Source organism: Oncorhynchus keta, chromosome 14 (genome assembly GCF_023373465.1).
Source record: "Oncorhynchus keta strain PuntledgeMale-10-30-2019 chromosome 14, Oket_V2, whole genome shotgun sequence".
NCBI lineage: Eukaryota > Metazoa > Chordata > Actinopteri > Salmoniformes > Salmonidae > Oncorhynchus > Oncorhynchus keta.
In genome coordinates, this window is record NC_068434.1 from 1,131,656 (window position 1) to 1,151,166 (window position 19,511).

Consider the following 19,511-nt stretch of genomic DNA (forward strand, 5'->3'; position numbering starts at 1 on the left):
AGAATATTGTTAGGTATTACTGTACTGTTGGAGCTAGAAACACAAGCATATTGTTAGGTATTACTGTTGGAGCTAGAAACACAAGCATATTGTTAGGTTAGAGCTAGAAACACAAGCATATTGTTAGGTATAGCTAGAAACACAAGCATATTGTTAGGTATTACTGTTGGAGCTAGAAACACAAGCATATTGTTAGGTATTACTGTTGGAGCTAGAAACACAAGCATATTGTTAGGTATTACTGTACTGTTGGAGCTAGAAACACAAGCATATTGTTAGGTATTACTGTTGGAGCTAGAAACACAAGCATATTGTTAGGTATTACTCTACTGTTGGAGCTAGAAACACAAGCATATTGTTAGGTATTACTGTTGGAGCTAGAAACACAAGCATATTGTTAGGTATTACTGTTGGAGCTAGAAACACAAGCATATTGATAGGTATTACTGTTGGAGCTAGAAACACAAGCATATTGTTAGGTATTACTGAACTGTTGGAGCTAGAAACACAAGCATATTGTTAGGTATTACTGTACTGTTGGAGTTAGAAACACAAGCATATTGTTAGGTATTACTGTTGGAGCTAGAAACACAAGCATATTGTTAGATATTACTGTTGGAGCTAGAAACACACAAGCATATTGTTAGGTATTACTGTTGGAGCTAGAAACACAAGCATATTGTCAGGTATTAGTGTTGGAGCTAGAAACACAAGCATATTGTTAGATATTACTGTTGGAGCTAGAAACACAAACATATTGTTAGGTATTACTGTACTGTTGGAGCTAGAAACACACAAGCACATTGTTAGGTATTACTGTTGGAGCTAGAAACACAAGCATATTGTTAGGTATTACTGTACTGTTGGAGCTAGAAACACAAGCATATTGCTAGGTATTACTGTTGGAGCTAGAAACACAATCATATTGTTAGGTATTACTGTACTGTTGGAGCTAGAAACACAAGCATATTGTTAGGTATTACTGTTGGAGCTAGAAACACAAGAATATTGCTAGGTATTACTGTTGGAGCTAGAAACACAAGCATATTGCTAGGTATTACTGTTGGAGCTAGAAACACAAGCATATTGCTAGGTATTACTGTTGGAGCTAGAAACACAAACATATTGTTAGGTATTACTGTTGGAGCTAGAAACACAAGCATATTGTTAGGTATTACTGTACTGTTGGAGCTAGAAACACAAGCATATTGTTAGGTATTACTGTACTGTTGGAGCTAGAAACACAAGCATATTGTTAGGTATTACTGTTGGAGCTAGAAACACAAACATATTGTTAGGTATTACTGTTGGAGCTAGAAACACAAGCATATTGTTAGGTATTACTGTACTGTTGGAGCTAGAAAGGCAAGCATATTGTTAGGTATTACTGTACTGTTGGAGCTAGAAACACAAGCATATTGTTAGGTATTACTGTACTGTTGGAGTTAGAAACACAAGCATATTGTTAGGTATTACTGTTGGAGCTAGAAACACAAGCATATTGTTAGGTATTACTGTTGGAGCTAGAAACACAAGCATATTGTTAGATATTACTGTTGGAGCTAGAAACACACAAGCATATTGTTAGGTATTACTGTTGGAGCTAGAAACACAAGCATATTGTCAGGTATTAGTGTTGGAGCTAGAAACACAAGCATATTGTTAGATATTACTGTTGGAGCTAGAAACACACAAGCACATTGTTAGGTATTACTGTTGGAGCTAGAAACACAAGCATCTTGTTAGGTATTACTGTTGGAGCTAGAAACACAAACATATTGTTAGGTATTACTGTACTGTTGGAGCTAGAAACACAAGCATATTGTTATATATTACTGTTGGAGCTAGAAACACAAGCATCTTGTTAGGTATTACTGTTGGAGCTAGAAACACAAACATATTGTTAGGTATTACTGTACTGTTGGAGCTAGAAACACAAGCATATTGTTAGATATTACTGTTGGAGCTAGAAACACAAACATATTGTTAGGTATTACTGTACTGTTGGAGCTAGAAACACAAGCATATTGTTAGGTATTACTGTTGGAGCTAGAAACACAAGCACATTGTTAGGTATTACTGTTGGAGCTAGAAACACAAGCATCTTGTTAGGTATTACTGTTGGAGCTAGAAACACAAACATATTGTTAGGTATTACTGTACTGTTGGAGCTAGAAACACAAGCATATTGTTAGATATTACTGTTGGAGCTAGAAACACAAGCATCTTGTTAGGTATTACTGTTGGAGCTAGAAACACAAACATATTGTTAGGTATTACTGTACTGTTGGAGCTAGAAACACAAGCATATTGTTAGATATTACTGTTGGAGCTAGAAACACAAACATATTGTTAGGTATTACTGTACTGTTGGAGCTAGAAACACAAGCATATTGTTAGGTATTACTGTTGGAGCTAGAAACACAAGCATATTGTTAGGAAGTCCTGCTGAAAGGGTTTGAAGCTGCTCCTGTGGTGCTCTCTCTTTGATTCTATGGAAGTCGTGCCTAAAGGGTTTGAAGCTGCTCCTGTGGTGCTCTCTCTTTGATTCTGTGGAAGTCCTGCTGAAAGGGTTTAAAGCTGCTCCTGTGGTGCTCTCTCTTTGATTCTATGGAAGTCCTGTTGAAAGGGTTTGAAGCTGCTCCTGTGGTGCTCTCTCTTTGATTCTATGGAAGTCCTGCTGAAAGGGTTTGAAGCTGCTCCTGTGGTGCTCTCTCTTTGATTCAGAGGAAGTCCTGCCTAAAGGGTTTAAAGCTGCTCCTGTGGTGCTCTCTCTTAGATTCTATGGAAATCCTTTTGAAAGGGTTTAAAGCTGCTCCTGTGGTGCTCTCTCTTTGATTCTATGGAAGTCCTGCTGAAAGGGTTTGAAGCTGCTCCTGTGGTGCTCTCTCTTTGATTCAGAGGAAGTCCTGCCTAAAGGGTTTAAAGCTGCTCCTGTGGTGCTCTCTCTTAGATTCTATGGAAGTCCTGCCTAAAGGGTTTGAAGCTGCTCCTGTGGTGCTCTCTCTTTGATTCTATGGAAGTCCTGCTGAAAGGGTTTAAAGCTGCTCCTGTGGTGCTCTCTCTTTGATTCTGTGGAAGTCCTGCCTAAAGGGTTTGAAGCTGCTCCTGTGGTGCTCTCTCTTTGATTCTGTGGAAGTCCTGCCTAAAGGGTTTGAAGCTGCTCCTGTAGTGCTCTCTCTTTGATTCTATGGAAGTCCTGCCTAAAGGGTTTAAAGCTGCTCCTGTGGTGCTCTCTCTTTGATTCTATGGAAGTCCTGCTGAAAGGGTTTAAAGCTGCTCCTGTGGTGCTCTCTCTTTGATTCTATGGAAGTCCTGTTGAAAGGGTTTAAAGCTGCTCCTGTGGTGCTCTCTCTTTGATTCTATGGAAGTCCTGCTGAAAGGGTTTGAAGCTGCTCCTGTGGTGCTCTATCTTCTATTCTATGGAAGTCCTGTTGAAAGGGTTTGAAGCTGCTCCTGTGGTGCTCTCTCTTTGATTCTATGGAAGTCCTGTTGAAAGGGTTTGAAGCTGCTCCTGTGGTGCTCTATCTTCTATTCTATGGAAGTCCTGTTGAAAGGGTTTGAAGCTGCTCCTGTGGTGCTCTCTCTTTGATTCTATGGAAGTCCTGTTGAAAGGGTTTAAAGCTGCTCCTGTGGTGCTCTCTCTTTGATTCTATGGAAGTCCTGCTGAAAGGGTTTGAAGCTGCTCCTGTGGTGCTCTATCTTCTATTCTATGGAAGTCCTGTTGAAAGGGTTTGAAGCTGCTCCTGTGGTGCTCTCTCTTTGATTCTATGGAAGTCCTGCTGAAAGGGTTTGAAGCTGCTCCTGTGGTGCTCTATCTTTGATTCTATGGAAGTCCTGTTGAAAGGGTTTGAAGCTGCTCCTGTGGTGCTCTATCTTTGATTCTATGGAAGTCCTGCTGAAAGGGTTTGAAGCTGCTCCTGTGGTGCTCTATCTTTGATTCTATGGAAGTCCTGTTGAAAGGGTTTGAAGCTGCTCCTGTGGTGCTCTATCTTTGATTCTATGGAAGTCCTGTTGAAAGGGTTTGAAGCTGCTCCTGTGGTGCTCTCTCTTTGATTCTATGGAAGTACTGCTGAAAGGGTTTGAAGCTGCTCCTGTGGTGCTCTATCTTCTATTCTATGGAAGTCCTGTTGAAAGGGTTTGAAGCTGCTCCTGTGGTGCTCTCTCTTTGATTCTATGGAAGTCCTGCTGAAAGGGTTTGAAGCTGCTCCTGTGGTGCTCTATCTTTGATTCTATGGAAGTCCTGTTGAAAGGGTTTGAAGCTGCTCCTGTGGTGCTCTATCTTTGATTCTGTGGAAGTCCTGCCTAAAGGGTTTGAAGCTGCTCCTGTGGTGCTCTCTCTTTGATTCTGTGGAAGTCCTGCCTAAAGGGTTTGAAGCTGCTCCTGTGGTGCTCTCTCTTAGATTCTATGGAAGTCCTGCTGAAAGGGTTTGAAGCTGCCCTGCACCACCACTGTTCTATTTTTGTACAGGTTGACAGAATGTGTCTCAGTCCCAGGGTCCTCGTTTTACACTATTCTGGTGTTCCACCCTCCACCAATAGCCTCTCTCTTATAAGGGGGATAGTGTGCTCTTATAGATGTGTGCCATGCCCAGGGATGGTCTGTGTGGAAGATTTAAATTGTTTACATTCCCATTTTGTAGCAGTCATCAAAATGTGTCTCTGGATTGTCATTTTTTCTAAACCATGTAAGTCCGTTAAGAACACAATCTTATTTACAATGACCGCCTACCCCAGCCAAACCCTAACCTGGGCGACACGGGTGTTACGATTCTCGTCGCACGACATGGACCAAAACGCAGCATGGTAAGTGTTCATAATTCTTTATTACTCATAAACACTCGAACAAAATAACTAAGTGAAAAAATTAACAGTTCTTTAAGGCAAATAAACTATAGAGAAAACAACTACCCACCAAACACAGGTGGGAAAAAGGCTGCCTAACTATGATTCCCAATCAGAGACAACGATAGAACCACACTGCCTTGGGAACCACACTCGGCCAAAAACAAAGAAATAGAAAACATAGATATAAAGAAACTAGAATTTCCACCTCAGTCGCACCCTAGTCTAACCAAAATAGAGAATAAAAGCCTCTCTATGGCCTGGGCGTGACCACCGTGCCAATTGTGCACCGCCCTATGGGACTCCCAATCACTGCTGGTTGTGATACAGCCTGGAATCGAGCCAGGGTCTGTAGTGACACCTCTAGCACTAAGATGCAGTGCCTTAGACCCCTGCGCCACTCGGGAGCCCTTGGGAGTCCATGAGGAGCTCTTTATACTCATTCCATGCCTTGTCATTTTTAATATCCAAGGGGTACTGTACTATGGTGACCTCTGCACAGGAGAATGCCATGGAGCAGGGGGCCAAAGATGCCTCTGCATTTTCATAGGTGAGGTACTCTTCTGCCATTGTTAGGCTCCGGGGCTTCACACCTCTCACTTTACACCTCAGTGCTAATTAATGTTGCTGCCGAGTCTGTTATTTCCTAGCTTTCCTTTAAACTTAGCAGTCAGTCTTTAGAAAGTTAAATAGCTACAGATTATTGTAACGTTATTTTCCTTCTAGGTTTTAGAAGTAGCTTCATAATGAACATTACATTCTCAGTTCCCGGTTGGGATGATACTTTCAGGTTCTGTTCTGCTTCATTTGCTGGTTGCTGGTTATTCAGACAGTTTGCTGGCTAGTCCTTGGTAGTAAGAATCCTTCCAAGTAATTTTGTCCAAAAATCAGATTTGGAATTAGGTTATGGTTATGTTGTGGAGGGTAGTATTGTGTATATGTCCTGGTGACATAGTGAAGGTTATGTTGTTGAGAGTAGTATCCTCTATATGTCCTGGTGACATAGTGAAGGTTATGTTGTGGAGGGGAGTATCCTGTATATGTCCTGGTGACATAGTGAAGGTTATGTTGTGGAGGGTAGTATCCTGTCTATGTCCTGGTGACAAAGTGTTGTGGAGGGTAGTATCCTGTATATGTCCTGGTGACATAGTGAAGGTTATGTTGTGGAGGGTAGTATCCTCTATATGTCCTGGTGACATAGTGAAGGTTATGTTGTGGAGGGTAGTATCCTGTATATGTCCTGGTGACATAGTGAAGGTTATGTTGTGGAGGGTAGTATCCTCTATATGTCCTGGTGACATAGTGAAGGTTATGTTGTGGAGGGTAGTATCCTGTATATGTCCTGGTGACATAGTGAAGGTTATGTTGTGGAGGGTAGTATCCTCTATATGTCCTGGTGACATAGTGAAGGTTATGTTGTGGAGGGTAGTATCCTGTATATGTCCTGGTGACATAGTGAAGGTTATGTTGTGGAGGGTAGTATCCTCTATATGTCCTGGTGACATAGTGAAGGTTATGTTGTGGAGGGGAGTATCCTGTATATGTCCTGGTGACATAGTGAAGGTTATGTTGTGGAGGGTAGTATCCTGTATATGTCCTGGTGACATAGTGAAGGTTATGTTGTGGAGGGGAGTATCCTGTATATGTCCTGGTGACATAGTGAAGGTTATGTTGTGGAGGGTAGTATCCTCTATATGTCCTGGTGACATAGTGAAGGTTATGTTGTGGAGGGTAGTATCCTCTATATGTCCTGGTGACATAGTGAAGGTTATGTTGTGGAGGGTAGTATCCTCTATATGTCCTGGTGACATAGTGAAGGTTATGTTGTGGAGGGTAGTATCCTGTATATGTCCTGGTGACATAGTGAAGGTTATGTTGTTGAGGGTAGTATCCTCTATTTGTCCTGGTGACATAGTGAAGGTTATGTTGTGGAGGTTAGTATCCTCTATATGTCCTTGTAAAATAAAAAAAAGCATGTTTATCCAACTCTAAATCTATCTTTTTGTTGACAAACGCTGAAAGATTCAGGAGTTCATCTGCTCATGACCTGCTCTTTCTCTCTCTCCTCCCTTCAATCTCATATTGCGCAAGTGAACAGCAAACCTGGTTTCAAAAAACAAATAAAGCACCTCACAACACAATGCCTCTCCCTATGTGACCTACTTGTGTGTATGTACTGACATGTATGTGTAACTGATAGATGCAAAGTCTTTTGTCTGTAATGTCATTTTCATTATGTGTAGTTATGTGTAGTACTCAAGTTAGACAAGCTGTTGCCATTGACCGACGAATGGGGATCATAATACATCTAATCCAAAACCTCACTCACTCACTCACTCCTCTCCCTCTCTCACTCTGTCCCTCTCACTCACTCACTCACTCACTCACTCACTCACTCACTCACTCACTCACTCACTCACTCACTCACTCACTCCTCTCTCTCTCTCACTCTGTCCCTCTCACTCACTCACTCACTCACTCACTCACTCACTCACTCACTCACTCACTCACTCACTCACTCACTCACTCACTCACTCACTCACTCACTCACTCACTCTGTCCCTCTCACTCACTCACTCACTCACTCACTCACTCACTCACTCACTCACTCACTCACTCACTCACTCACTCTGTCCCTCTCACTCTGTCCCTCTCACTCACTCACTCTGTCCTCTCACTCTCTCACTCACTCACTCACTCACTCACTCACTCACTCACTCACTCACTCACTCACTCACTCACTCACTCACTCACTCACTCACTCTCTCATTCTGTCCCACTCACTCACTCATTCACTCACTCACTCCTCTCCCTCTCTCACTCTATTCCTCTCACTCACTCACTCACTCACTCACTCACTCACTCACTCACTCACTCACTCACTCACTCACTCACTCACTCACTCACTCATTCTGTCCCACTCACTCACTCACTCCTTATCTCTCACTCTGTTCCTCTCTCTCTCACTCACCCCCTGCTCTCTCTCTCTCATGCTAGTCCTCTGCGGTCTCTGCTGCTCTTAACGTAAATTAATCCGTGTTTGATCTTTACTTCTCTCTGTCTGTTCACCTAACCCTGTTCACTTCTAATCATTCATCTGAAGCACCATCACATGTGCCTGTAAGGTGCTTCAGATGTTTTCAAAGGCTTTGGGATATTTCCACCTTTTCTTCCTGCTTGGTCCAATACACTGTTTAAAAGCTGCCATATTTGTGATTCTAGGGTGTTGTGTATAGAGAACTGTGCTTCCATGTTGATAAGCCGACCTCCTTCATATAAACCATATTTGTGATTCTGGGGTGTTGTGTACAGAGAACTGTGCTTCCATGTTGATAAGCCGACCTCCTTCATATAAACCATATTTGTGATTCTGGGGTGTTGTGTATAGAGAACTGTGCTTCCATGTTGATAAGCCGACCTCCTTCATATAAACCATATTTGATGTTTGGCAATGCTGGAACACCGGCCAGAATTCAATCATAGGCACATTGTCGACAAGTGCACCTCATTTTACTTTTGAAGGTAATTTATTCTGGAACCAAGATCTGCAGTGTTCACGGTGAATTCGATCTCTGAGAACATAGGGTACATTGCAAATGAAAGGTGCATCAAGGCAGTGGGCGTTTGATTGAATCCTGGCCATCCTCTTGATGTTCATAACATCTGCGTTTGTGGTAGCAACAGAAAAGCACATATTGGGATTCATTAGCAATAACTTACTGCATTACTAAACTCAAAGCATGCATTACTACAAAAATGCACTCTTCACAGTGATAATGTTGATTTCAACAAAAATAATCCTAGAAGAAATAGTCAAAAGCTTTGTCAGTTTACGAGTAGTGATGTGAAGCCAAGTGTGATGTAATGACTGATATGGGATGATATCTGTATGTCTGTCTGTCTGTCCTCCCCAGGAGATAAATCCTCATCATTCCTGGATCGACACTCATCGTGCTGAGCAGCTGCTCTTCTACCAGGCCAACTGTCAGTCAAGGTGAGACCTCATTTACAGAGGGCTGTGTGTGTTGTGGTTGGATGGCGGATGCCATGGTAACATCGTAGACTTAGAAAGACGTCACATCATTGTATCTGTATGACGTCTGTGAGAGCATGGGCAGCACCATTGAGGCAAACAAACTGGAGGGTGTTGTTTGAACAGGTTTAAAGCCAAGGTTGGTGATTTAATGCCCCCGGAGTTATGAAATATTTCCTCACCAGCATAATTCATTGGCTGATCCCTCCTGAAGACTTGGAAGGAATCATGTGGTCCATCCATTAAGATATCCCACTCCATTGACCACTTCAAAATGGGAATCTATGAATTAATATGAGTTAATGTGATGTTATTTAAAAAAGTTCTGTCTGTCTGTTTGTGTCACAGTCCAGAGATGAGTCCACTCAACGTGCCTCAGATTAGAATTGAGATGGACCCTGATGACAACGGTTACCGCTGGAAGAGCCGAGGGTCTGAGACCTCTCTGTAGCCCCTACTTCTCAACAGCCCCAAGACCCTCCTCCATGCCCCAAGACCCTCCTCCATTTCCTGAGACCCTCCTCCATGCCCCAAGACCCTCCTCCATGCCCCGGGACACTACTCCATGCACCAAGACTATCCTCCATGCACCAAGACCCTCCTCAATGCCCTGGGACACTCTTCCATGCCCCAATACCCTCCTCCATGCCCTGGGACCCTCCTCCACGTCCCAAGACCCTCCTCCGTGCCCCGGGACACTCCTCCATGCACCAAGACACTCCTCCATGCCCCAAACCCTCCTCCATGTCCTGGGACCCTCCTCCATGCCCCAAGACCCTCCTCCATGCCCCGAGACTATCCTCCATGCACCAAGACCCTCCTCCATGCACCAAGACCCTCCTCCATGCCCTGGGACGCTTCTCCATGCCCCGAGACTATCCTCCATGCCCCAAGACCCTCCTCCAAGCCCCAAGACCATCCTCCATGCACCAAGACCCTCCTCCATGCACCAAGACTATCCTCCATGCACCAAGACCCTCCTCCATGCCCTGGGACCTTCCTCCATGCACCAAGACCCTCCTCAATGCCCTGGGACACTCCTCCATGCCCCGAGACCCTCCTCCATGCCCCCACACCCTCCTCACACAAACACTCAACACCAACAATACTCACACTTGAAATGTTTTAAACAATTATTAATTGCTTTATGTTTCCCAAAAGCCAATAATGAAAACCAGTGATTATCTGAAACTTAACTTGGTGAATCGAGGAGTTGAGCCTCCCAGGGATCAACCAATAGGAAGAGGACAACATGGTTTCATCGCTAAATCCTAACCAATAGGAAGAGGAGAACATTGTTTCATCACTAGGTCTTTCAGTTTTCACAGCTACTACTGTAGGTTCATCTGTCTTTCTTATTCTGAAGTGTCTGACACATCTAACCCCTGTTCTACAGTTCTTATACTGTTCTATGGTTCTTTGGTTCTACTGTTCTATGGTCCTACTGTTCTATGGCTCTATGGTTCTGCTGTTCTAAGGTTCTTCTGTTCTACGTTTCTGTTGTTCTATGTTTCTGCTGTTCTTCGTAATTCATCCACAGTTGTGTTCTCATTATTAGAGAAGCATGTAGAACCCATTCTGCTCTTTTTATATATATAGTTCTTCGTCTCAATTATTAGAATTAGAAAAGGAATTGCGGAAAATAATAGTTTGATTGATTTTGTAGCTCTACCTCTTATTTTAGCTGCCAGACGGTGTGAGTTCATTTCTCAAGATGGACACAGCATGGAATATAGTTAATATGTCTTCTGTTCTTTTACATCTTGTAAAATATATTCAAGAGATTAAATATAATATAACATCAGAGAAATACATGTGACATAGAAATATAATATAATTATTGCAATATAAGTTAATTCACTTTTAAACAATGTTTGGTATTTTGTTTGTCTAGATGCAGATTGTATATCACTTTTTCCCACTGGAGTTGTGATTGCAACACTTTACTGTTAACTGTAATGACACACGGATACTGCAGCACTCAGCGAGACTTCATTTCAATGTCATATTTCATTGGTCAGACTTAAGGCTGCTCTGCAACATGTCAGATCCAACCAAACTGAAGCTATTCTTCCTCTATTTTGAACAATTATTATTTTGTACTTGTGTTAAATATCCACCATAATGTATGTTTGATAAGGGGAAGAGGTTTCAGATTCCAGTCTTCCCAATGTAACCTGCATGTCAGACTAATAACTGGTCTACTCCAGACTCCAGTCTTCCCAATGTAACCTGCATGTTAGACTAAGACCTGGTCTACTCCAGACTCCAGTCTTCCCAATGTAACCTGCATGTCAGACTAAGACCTCCATCCCAAAGTCTGAAGGTCATACCATGACCAATGTCATCTGTGCACAGCTTGCAGATGTCCTATTGCTTCTGAACACAGAACATTGGCCTCCATTTTCTTTCAATTTCCTGAGAGTTCTACATGTGGAATTGTCAGAGTTAGTGGATACCCAGCATGTGATCTATTGTTCATGGCTGACATTTGTTATGGTGTGCCCTGTCCTTTACAGAGAGAGTTTGGACAGCGGTTCAGCTGACATAGTGATGCTGTTTCTGAACACCACCCATTCATAATGATGGCTGTTTTATCTAATAGCATCATAATGTTGACTGATTGTTTAAATGACTGTCTGGCTGACTGACTAACCGACTGTGTAAATAACCATTTGACTGACTGTCTAAATTACTGTCTGACTGACTTACGGACGGACTATCTAAATATTTCTCTGACTGATGGACGGACTGTCTAAATGACTGTCTGACTGTTGAAATGACTGTTTAAAGGACTGACTGACTGTTTAAAAGACTGACTGACTGTCTAAATAACTGTCTGACTGACTGTCTAAATAACTGTCTGACTGGCTGTCTAAATAACTGTCTGACTGTTGAAATGATTGTCTGATTGACGGACAGACTGTCTAAATGACTGTCTGACGAACTGTCTAAATGACTGACTGACTGTCTAAATTACTGTCTGACTGTCTAAATTACTGTCTGACTGACTTACGGACGGACTATCTAAATATTTGTCTGACTGATGGACGGACTGTCTAAATTACTGTCTGACTGACTTACGGACGGACTATCTAAATATTTGTCTGACTGATGGACGGACTGTCTAAATGACTGTCTGACTGTTGAAATGACTGTTTAAAGGACTGACTGACTGTCTAAATAACTGTCTGACTGACTGTCTAAATGACTGTCTGACTGACTGTCTAAATGATTGTCTGATTGACGGACAGACTGTCTAAATGACTGTCTGACGAACTGTCTAAATGACTGACTGACTGTCTAAATGACTGTCTGACGAACTGTCTAAATGACTGACTGTCTAAATGACTGCCTGATGAACTGTCTAAATGACTGACTGACTGTCTAAATGACTGTCTGATTGACTGACTGTCTGACTCTAAATGACTCTGACTGACTAACTAAATGACTGACTGGCTGTCTAAATGACTGTCTAACAGACTGAATGCCTAAATTACTTTCTGACTGACTGTTTGACTGTCTGGCTGACTGTCTAAATGACTGTGCACGTTCGAGCGGTTCACTTTTATCAAGTTTCCGTTAGTCAGTCAGACAATCATTTAGACAGATCCTGCAGCCATCACATGCATTGAGGGTGGTGGGTCTATTGTCAACCAATCATTAGGGTGTTTTTGTTTCACCCACGCCAACATGACAAAGGACGTGACTGAAACAGGAACCAACTTTTCCATGATTCATGTATAAAGTGTATATTTAAGTGATAATGCCTGAGAAGTCGATGTTTGGATGGGTGTTGTTAACGTGCCAATATATCCTCCAAACACCGGCTTCGAGGCCATTATCACTTTTACATAACAGGTTACCAACACATTCATATAATGATTGACATTTTAATTAAAAACTTTATTTTGATGAATTTATTTATACTTTCATCCTTCAATGAGATAAAGTCCAGATGCAAATCTAAGGTTGCTACCCAAGCCGTCTGGTCGTTCGTTCTTTCGGTTCGGTTGCCAGAGACGCGACCCAGTAGTTGAGTCTTTATGTTCTGTATGTTTTTGTTCTAAATGTTCCACTGCCATACTGGCTGGAAATGTTCTTATCCCTTGCTTGCTAGCTAACCAAAAACAGCTAACTCACAGTTATGTCAAACAGTACAGCCAGAATAACATCAAAGTAGCTGCAATTACATTTGTTTAAGCTCTTTTTAGTGACATTTATTTGGATACATCCATTGCAATGAGCTAATGGTAAGCTATTTCGCCTGGAATAGAAAATGTGCTCTCTCGTCAAGACACTGTTGTTCAGAGGAGCTGCAAAGACTGCAAACTAGCTGCTTTTTGTTTCGTTTTACCTGTTTTCCATTGACATTTCTCTGTATATATCCATAAAATGATGCCAGCTGATTCATGACTGAGAAAAGCTGCCTGCCTGCCTGTCTGTCTCGTCCTGACTCCTGACACGTTTAATACTATGGGACATCTGGAGATTGAATTTAACATTGAAATAATGTTGCAAATTTCAGAGAGACAGACAGCAAGGTTTATACAAATCTCCACTGTTGAAATCTAAATGTTAGTCCAAAAGACATGTGAGATAATGTTTAGATGCTTTTTATACTGGAGATCAAGTTTATAAATTGCCGGCTGGGCTAATGAGACAGTGGATGGCGCAGTCAGATGGAACAGAGTAAATAGGCATTTTAACGTCATAGCTTTGTCCGCTGGTAACTTGTGGAATAGACAACGTCTAGAATGTGGTTTTAACCAATCAGCATCCAGGATTAGAACCACCTGTTGTATAAGTACAATTGTATATATTTCGGGCTCTCTTTCACCAATTGATAGCACAATGTAAACACATATATTTACAGTTTGTGAGTGTGTGATATGGGGGTTGGAGAAATGTTTATCTCAACATTATGAAGAGCAACTTTTATAAACAATGGCAACACTGCCATGTTGTACTGAGCTTTGCTGTCCTAAAACCACATCCGTGTCTGACTCCAACTTCACTCCTCAACTTTCGTCTACAGTCGGTTGCTTTCACCTTACCACAAACGAGCCCACTTTCTGACTGACTGACTGTCTGACTGGCTGTCTGACTGGCTGACACTGTCTGTCTGTCTGTTTGTCTGTCTGACTTCACTGCTCAAGCTCACTCTGTATCCAATCAGTCTTGACCAGTGAGTCTGGCCCCATATTCGGAAAGCATCTCAGAGTAGGAGTGCTGATCTAGGATCAGTTCCTTCCAGTTTATGTTATCCTATTAATTATGATGGACAAACCGATTAGATTAGTAGTCCTATTGTGAGATCCATTCCAATGTATGTTATCCTATTAATTATGTTGGACAAACTGATCCTAGATCAGTAGTCCTACTCTGAGATCCTTTATGAATACGGTCCAGGTTTCTCCTCTATATATCTGTACATACATAACCGCATGTTGGACCACCAAGATGCAATAGGTAAACTTTTATCTTTGTCATTGTGTTCATTTGCTTCTTTCAAGATATCTGTAGATCAACACGTATGCTACATACTGTATTTTCAGAATCAATGTTTTAACCATAGTCAGTGGAAATGAGTGTAACTTATGTCTGGGACATATTATGGAGGAAGTTAGTTGATTGAAGTACATTAAGCATGATTCTAAAACATGTAACATGCAAAAAAGTGTTAAATTAAAAAGTTAATTTTAGTTTATTCCATACTAACCCTTTTTAATTCACTTTTGTGATTTTTAGGACAAAACCGGTGAAATGACTAATTTTAGAATTTATATTTTTCAAATGAAATGCATATTAAAAATAAACAGAATTTATCAAAAGAGCATGGTATGTTTTCTTAAATCTTTACGAAGCAATGTGTACATATTTGTTCAAATCCAGCACTGCCACTAGGAGTGGCATGTGGCCTAGTGGTTGGCCCATTGTGCCAGTAACTGAGAGGTTGCTGGTTTGAATCCCTGAGCTGACAAGGTACAAATCTGTTGTTCTGCTCCTGAACAAAGCAGTTAACCCACTGTTCCTAGGCCATCATAGTATTTACAAACTTGTTCTTCTCTGACTTGCCAAGTTAATTAAATAAATAAAAAAACACTAAAATTCAACAACTAGTCAGCAATGCCTTGATTAGATGAAACAGGTGTGTAAATGCTGGGCTGGAACAAAAACAGGCACTCAAGGATGGATTGAGAAAAAATACTTACATAACACTAATAGGATGTTAAACACCATACAATGCATACTGCACACTATACACCACACATACTAGTGCACACTATACACTACATACAGTAAAAGTGCACACTATACACTAAACTACATAGTAGTGTATATAAATCACTAGTGCATAACATGAACTACAATGCACTATATATTAGAGCATGTTCTACACTACACACGTGACAAATTTGATTTGATTCTGTAACCGTAAAAGCCTTGTTTTCATGCATGTTGACATTAGTTTGTTTTACTCACTAATTTAGCACACTCTGCCAACCCGGATGTCCTAGCCGTGTCTGAATCCTGGCTGAGGAAGACCACCAAAAACCCTGAAATGTCCATCCCTAACTAGAACATGTTTCGACAAGATAGATCTGCCAAAGGGGGCGGAGTTGCAATATACTGCAGAGATAGCCTGCAGAGTTTTGTCTTACTATCCAGGTCTTTGTCCAAACAATTTGAATTTCTACTTTTAAAAATTCACCTTTTCAGAAACAAGTCTCTCACCATTGCCGCTTGCTGTAGACCACTTTCTGCCCCCAGCTGTGCCCTGTACACCATATGTGAATTGATTACCCTCACCTATCTTCAGAGCTCGTGCTGTTAGGTGACCTAAACTGGGACATGCTTAACACCCCGGCCGTCTTAGAATCTAAGCTAGATGCCCTCAATCTCACACAAATTATCAATGAACCTAACCCTAACCCTAACAGGTACAACCCCAAATCCGTAAACATGGGCACCCTCATAGATATCATCCCCAACCTGCCCTCCAAATACACCTCTGCAGTCTAAAACCAGGATCTCAGTGATCACTGCCTCACTGCCTGCGTCCGTAATGGGTCTGCGGTCAAACGACCACCACTCATCAGCGTCAAACACTCCCTAAAACACTTCAGCGAGCAGGCCATTCTAATCGACCTGACCCGGGTATCCTGGTTGGATATTGACCTCATACCGTCAGTGGAGGATGCCTGGTTATTCTTAAAAAGTGCCTTCCTCAACATCTTAAATAAGCATACCATATTCAAAAAATGTAGAACCAGGAACAGAAAAAGGCCTTGGTTCAATCCAGACTTCACTGTTCATGACTAGCACAAAAACATCCTGTGGTGTACTACATTAGCATCAAATAGCCCCCATGATATTCAGCTATTAAGGGCAGTTAGGAACCAATATACACAGGCAGTTAGGAAAGCAAGGCTCGCTTTTTCAAACAGAAATGTTTATCTTGTAGCACAAACTCAAAAACATGCACTGCAAACTCCAAAAGTGCAAGTCCACTGCGCTGAGGCTAGGAAACACTGTCACCACCGATAAATCCTCAATAATTGAGAATTTCAATAAGCATTATTCTACGGTTGGCCTTTCCACCTGGCCACCCCAACCCCAGTCAACAGCACTGCACCCCCAACAGCAACTCGCCCAAGCCTTCCCCATGCTTTCCACCTGGCTACCCCAACCCCGGTCAACAGCACTGCACCCCCAACAGCAACTCGCCCAAGCCTTCCCCATGCTTTCCACCTGGCTACCCCAACCCCGGTCAACTACCCCTACCCCGGTCAACAGCACTGCACCCCCAACAGCAACTCGCCCAAGCCTTCCCCATGCTTTCCACCTGGCCACCCCTACCCGGGTCAACAGCACTGCACCCCCAACAGCAACTCGCCCAAGCCTTCCCCATGCTTTCCACCTGGCTACCCCGACCCCGGTCAACAGCACTGCACCCCCAACAGCAACTCGCCCAAGCCTTCCCCATGCTTTCCACCTGGCTACCCCAACCCCGGTCAAAAGCTTAAAGACAAGTTAACAAACATCACCAACCATTTCGAATCCCACCGTGCCTTCACCACTGTGCAATCTGGTTTCCGAGCTGGTCATGGGTGCACCTCAGCCACTGTCAAGGTACTAAACTATATCATAACCGGATAAGAGACAACATAAGAGACAATAGTGTGAGACAATACTGTGCAGCTGTTTTCATCGACCTGGCCAAGACTTTCGACTCTGTCAACCACCACATTCTTATCGGCAGACTCAACAGCCTTGGTTTCTCAAATGACTGCCTCGCCTGGTTCACCACCTACTTCTCAGATAGTTTAGTGTGTCGGAGGGCCTATTGTCCGGACCTCTGGCAGTCTCTATGGGTGTGCCACAGGGTTCCATCCTCAGGCCGACTCTCTTCTCTGTATACATCAATGATGTCACTCTTGCTGCTGGTGATTCTCTGATCCATCCTCCAGGTCACCTATAGGTCTTAGCTAGGTAAAGCCCAGCCTTATCTCAGCTCACTGGTCACCATAGCAGCACCCACCTGTAGCATGCGCTCCAGCAGGTATATTTCACTGGTCACCCCCAAAGGCAATTCCTCGTACGGCCGCCTTTCCTTCCAGTTCTCTGCTGCCAATGACTGGAACAAACTGCAAAAATCACTGAAGCTGGAGACTCATATCTCCCTCACTAGCTTTAAGCACCAGCAGCTCACCAGCAGCTCACAGATCACTGCACCTGTACACAGTCCATCTGTAAATAGCCCATCCAACTACCTCATCCTCATACTGTTATTTATTTTGCTCCTTTAAAACCCAGGATCTCTACATGCACTTGCACACTCATCTTCTGCACATCTATCACTCCAGTGATTAATTGCTATATTGTAATTATTTCGCCACTATGGCCTATTTATTGCCTTACCTCACATATCCTAACTCATTTGCACACACTGTATAGATACTTTTTCTATTGTGTTATTGACTGTATGTTTGTTTATTCCATGTGTAACTCTGTGTTGTTGTTTGTGTCGCGCTGCTTTGCTTTATCTTGGCCAGTTCGCAGTTGTAAATGAGAACTTGTTCTCAACTGGTCTACCTGGTTAAATATAGGTGAAAAAAACATTTTTGGGACATTTCTGATGCCATTTGGACATGGTTCACTGACTTTCAGCTTTGGAAGCGAACTTCCTTTGATCATATATTTCAACATCCTGATTTGGTACTTTCAATACTTATAAATGCCATTGTTACCTTCCAGTTTCTGTGTTGTTTGGGGTTTGTATATGTTTATATTTGGAAATGGCTTCCTGAAGTCCAAAGCACCTAATTGGTCCTTCAAGAGGTATTCTTTGGATATGCTTCACTGACTTTTGGGTTCGGAATCCAACTTCCTATGATCATATATTACAAAATGGACATAACATCCTGATTTGGTACTATCAATACTTATTTACGCAATTTGGACATTTCTTATGCCATTGGAGTTGGTTCAGTTACTTTTGGGTTCGGAAGCCACCTTCCAATGATCATATATGGCAAATGGACATAACATCTTCATTTGGTACTATAATTGCTTATATATGGCATTTTGAAATGGCTCACTGACTTTTGGGTTCAGAAGCCAACTTCCTATGATCATCAATGGCAAATGGACATAACATCTTAATTTGGTAGTATAATTGCTTATATATGGCATTTGGACATGGCTCACTGACTTTTGGGTCCAGAAGCCAACTTCCTATGATCATCAATGGCAAATGGACATAACATCTTAATTTGGTACTATAATTGCTTATATATGGCATTTTGAAATGGCTCACTGACTTTTGGGTTCAGAAGCCAACTTCCTATGATCATCAATGGCAAATGGACATAACATCCTGGTTTGGTACTTTCAATACTTATATATGCCATTTGGCCATTTCTTATGCCATTGGACATGGTTTACTTACTTTTGGGTTTGGAAGCCGACTTCCTATGATCCCTTATGGCAAATGGACATAACAACAATAATAATAGTTATATAATGAACATAACATCCTGATTTGGTACTTTCAATACTTATATATGCCATTTGGACATTTCTTATTCCATTTGGACATGGTTCACTGACTTGGTAGTTCTAACCTTAGATATGACTGGGAGAAGTGTCAAGAATAAGAATGCCTTGGTCCTCCTTTCTTTTTGAATACTTAAATATGCCATTTGGACATTTATTTTGCCATTTGGACATGCTTCACTGACCTTTTGGGTTCGAAAGCAAAGTTCCTATGATCATATATGGCAAATGGACATAACATCATGATTTGGTTCTTTCATTTACATTACATTTAAGTCATTTAGCAGACGCTCTTATCCAGAGCGACTTACAAATTGGTGCATTCACCTTATGACATCCAGTGGAACAGCCACTTTACAATAGTGCATCTAAATCTTTTAAGGGGGGAAGGGGTGAGAAGGATTACTTTATCCTATCCTAGGTATTCCTTAAAGAGGTGGGGTTTCAGGTGTCTCCGGAAGGTGGTGATTGACTCCGCTGTCCTGGCGTCGTGAGGGAGTTTGTTCCACCATTGGGGGGCCAGAGCAGCGAACAGTTTTGACTGGGCTGAGCGGGAACTGTACTTCCTCAG

General features: G+C 42.2%; 1 protein-coding gene across 3 annotated transcripts in view; it reads left to right on the forward strand.

The window, feature by feature from the left end:
* Positions 1 to 14,715, forward strand: part of LOC118374644 (electrogenic sodium bicarbonate cotransporter 1-like) — a 165,089-nt gene extending 150,374 nt beyond the window's left edge. For all 3 annotated transcript variants that reach the window (XM_052460801.1, XM_052460800.1, XM_052460802.1), the window contains 2 exons: positions 8,760 to 8,839; positions 9,227 to 14,715. In XM_052460801.1, the coding sequence (XP_052316761.1) occupies positions 8,760 to 8,803 (44 nt within the window). In that variant the 3' untranslated portion in view covers positions 8,804 to 8,839; positions 9,227 to 14,715. The remainder of the gene's footprint in view (positions 1 to 8,759; positions 8,840 to 9,226) is intronic.
* The last annotated feature ends 4,796 nt before the right edge of the window (positions 14,716 to 19,511 follow it).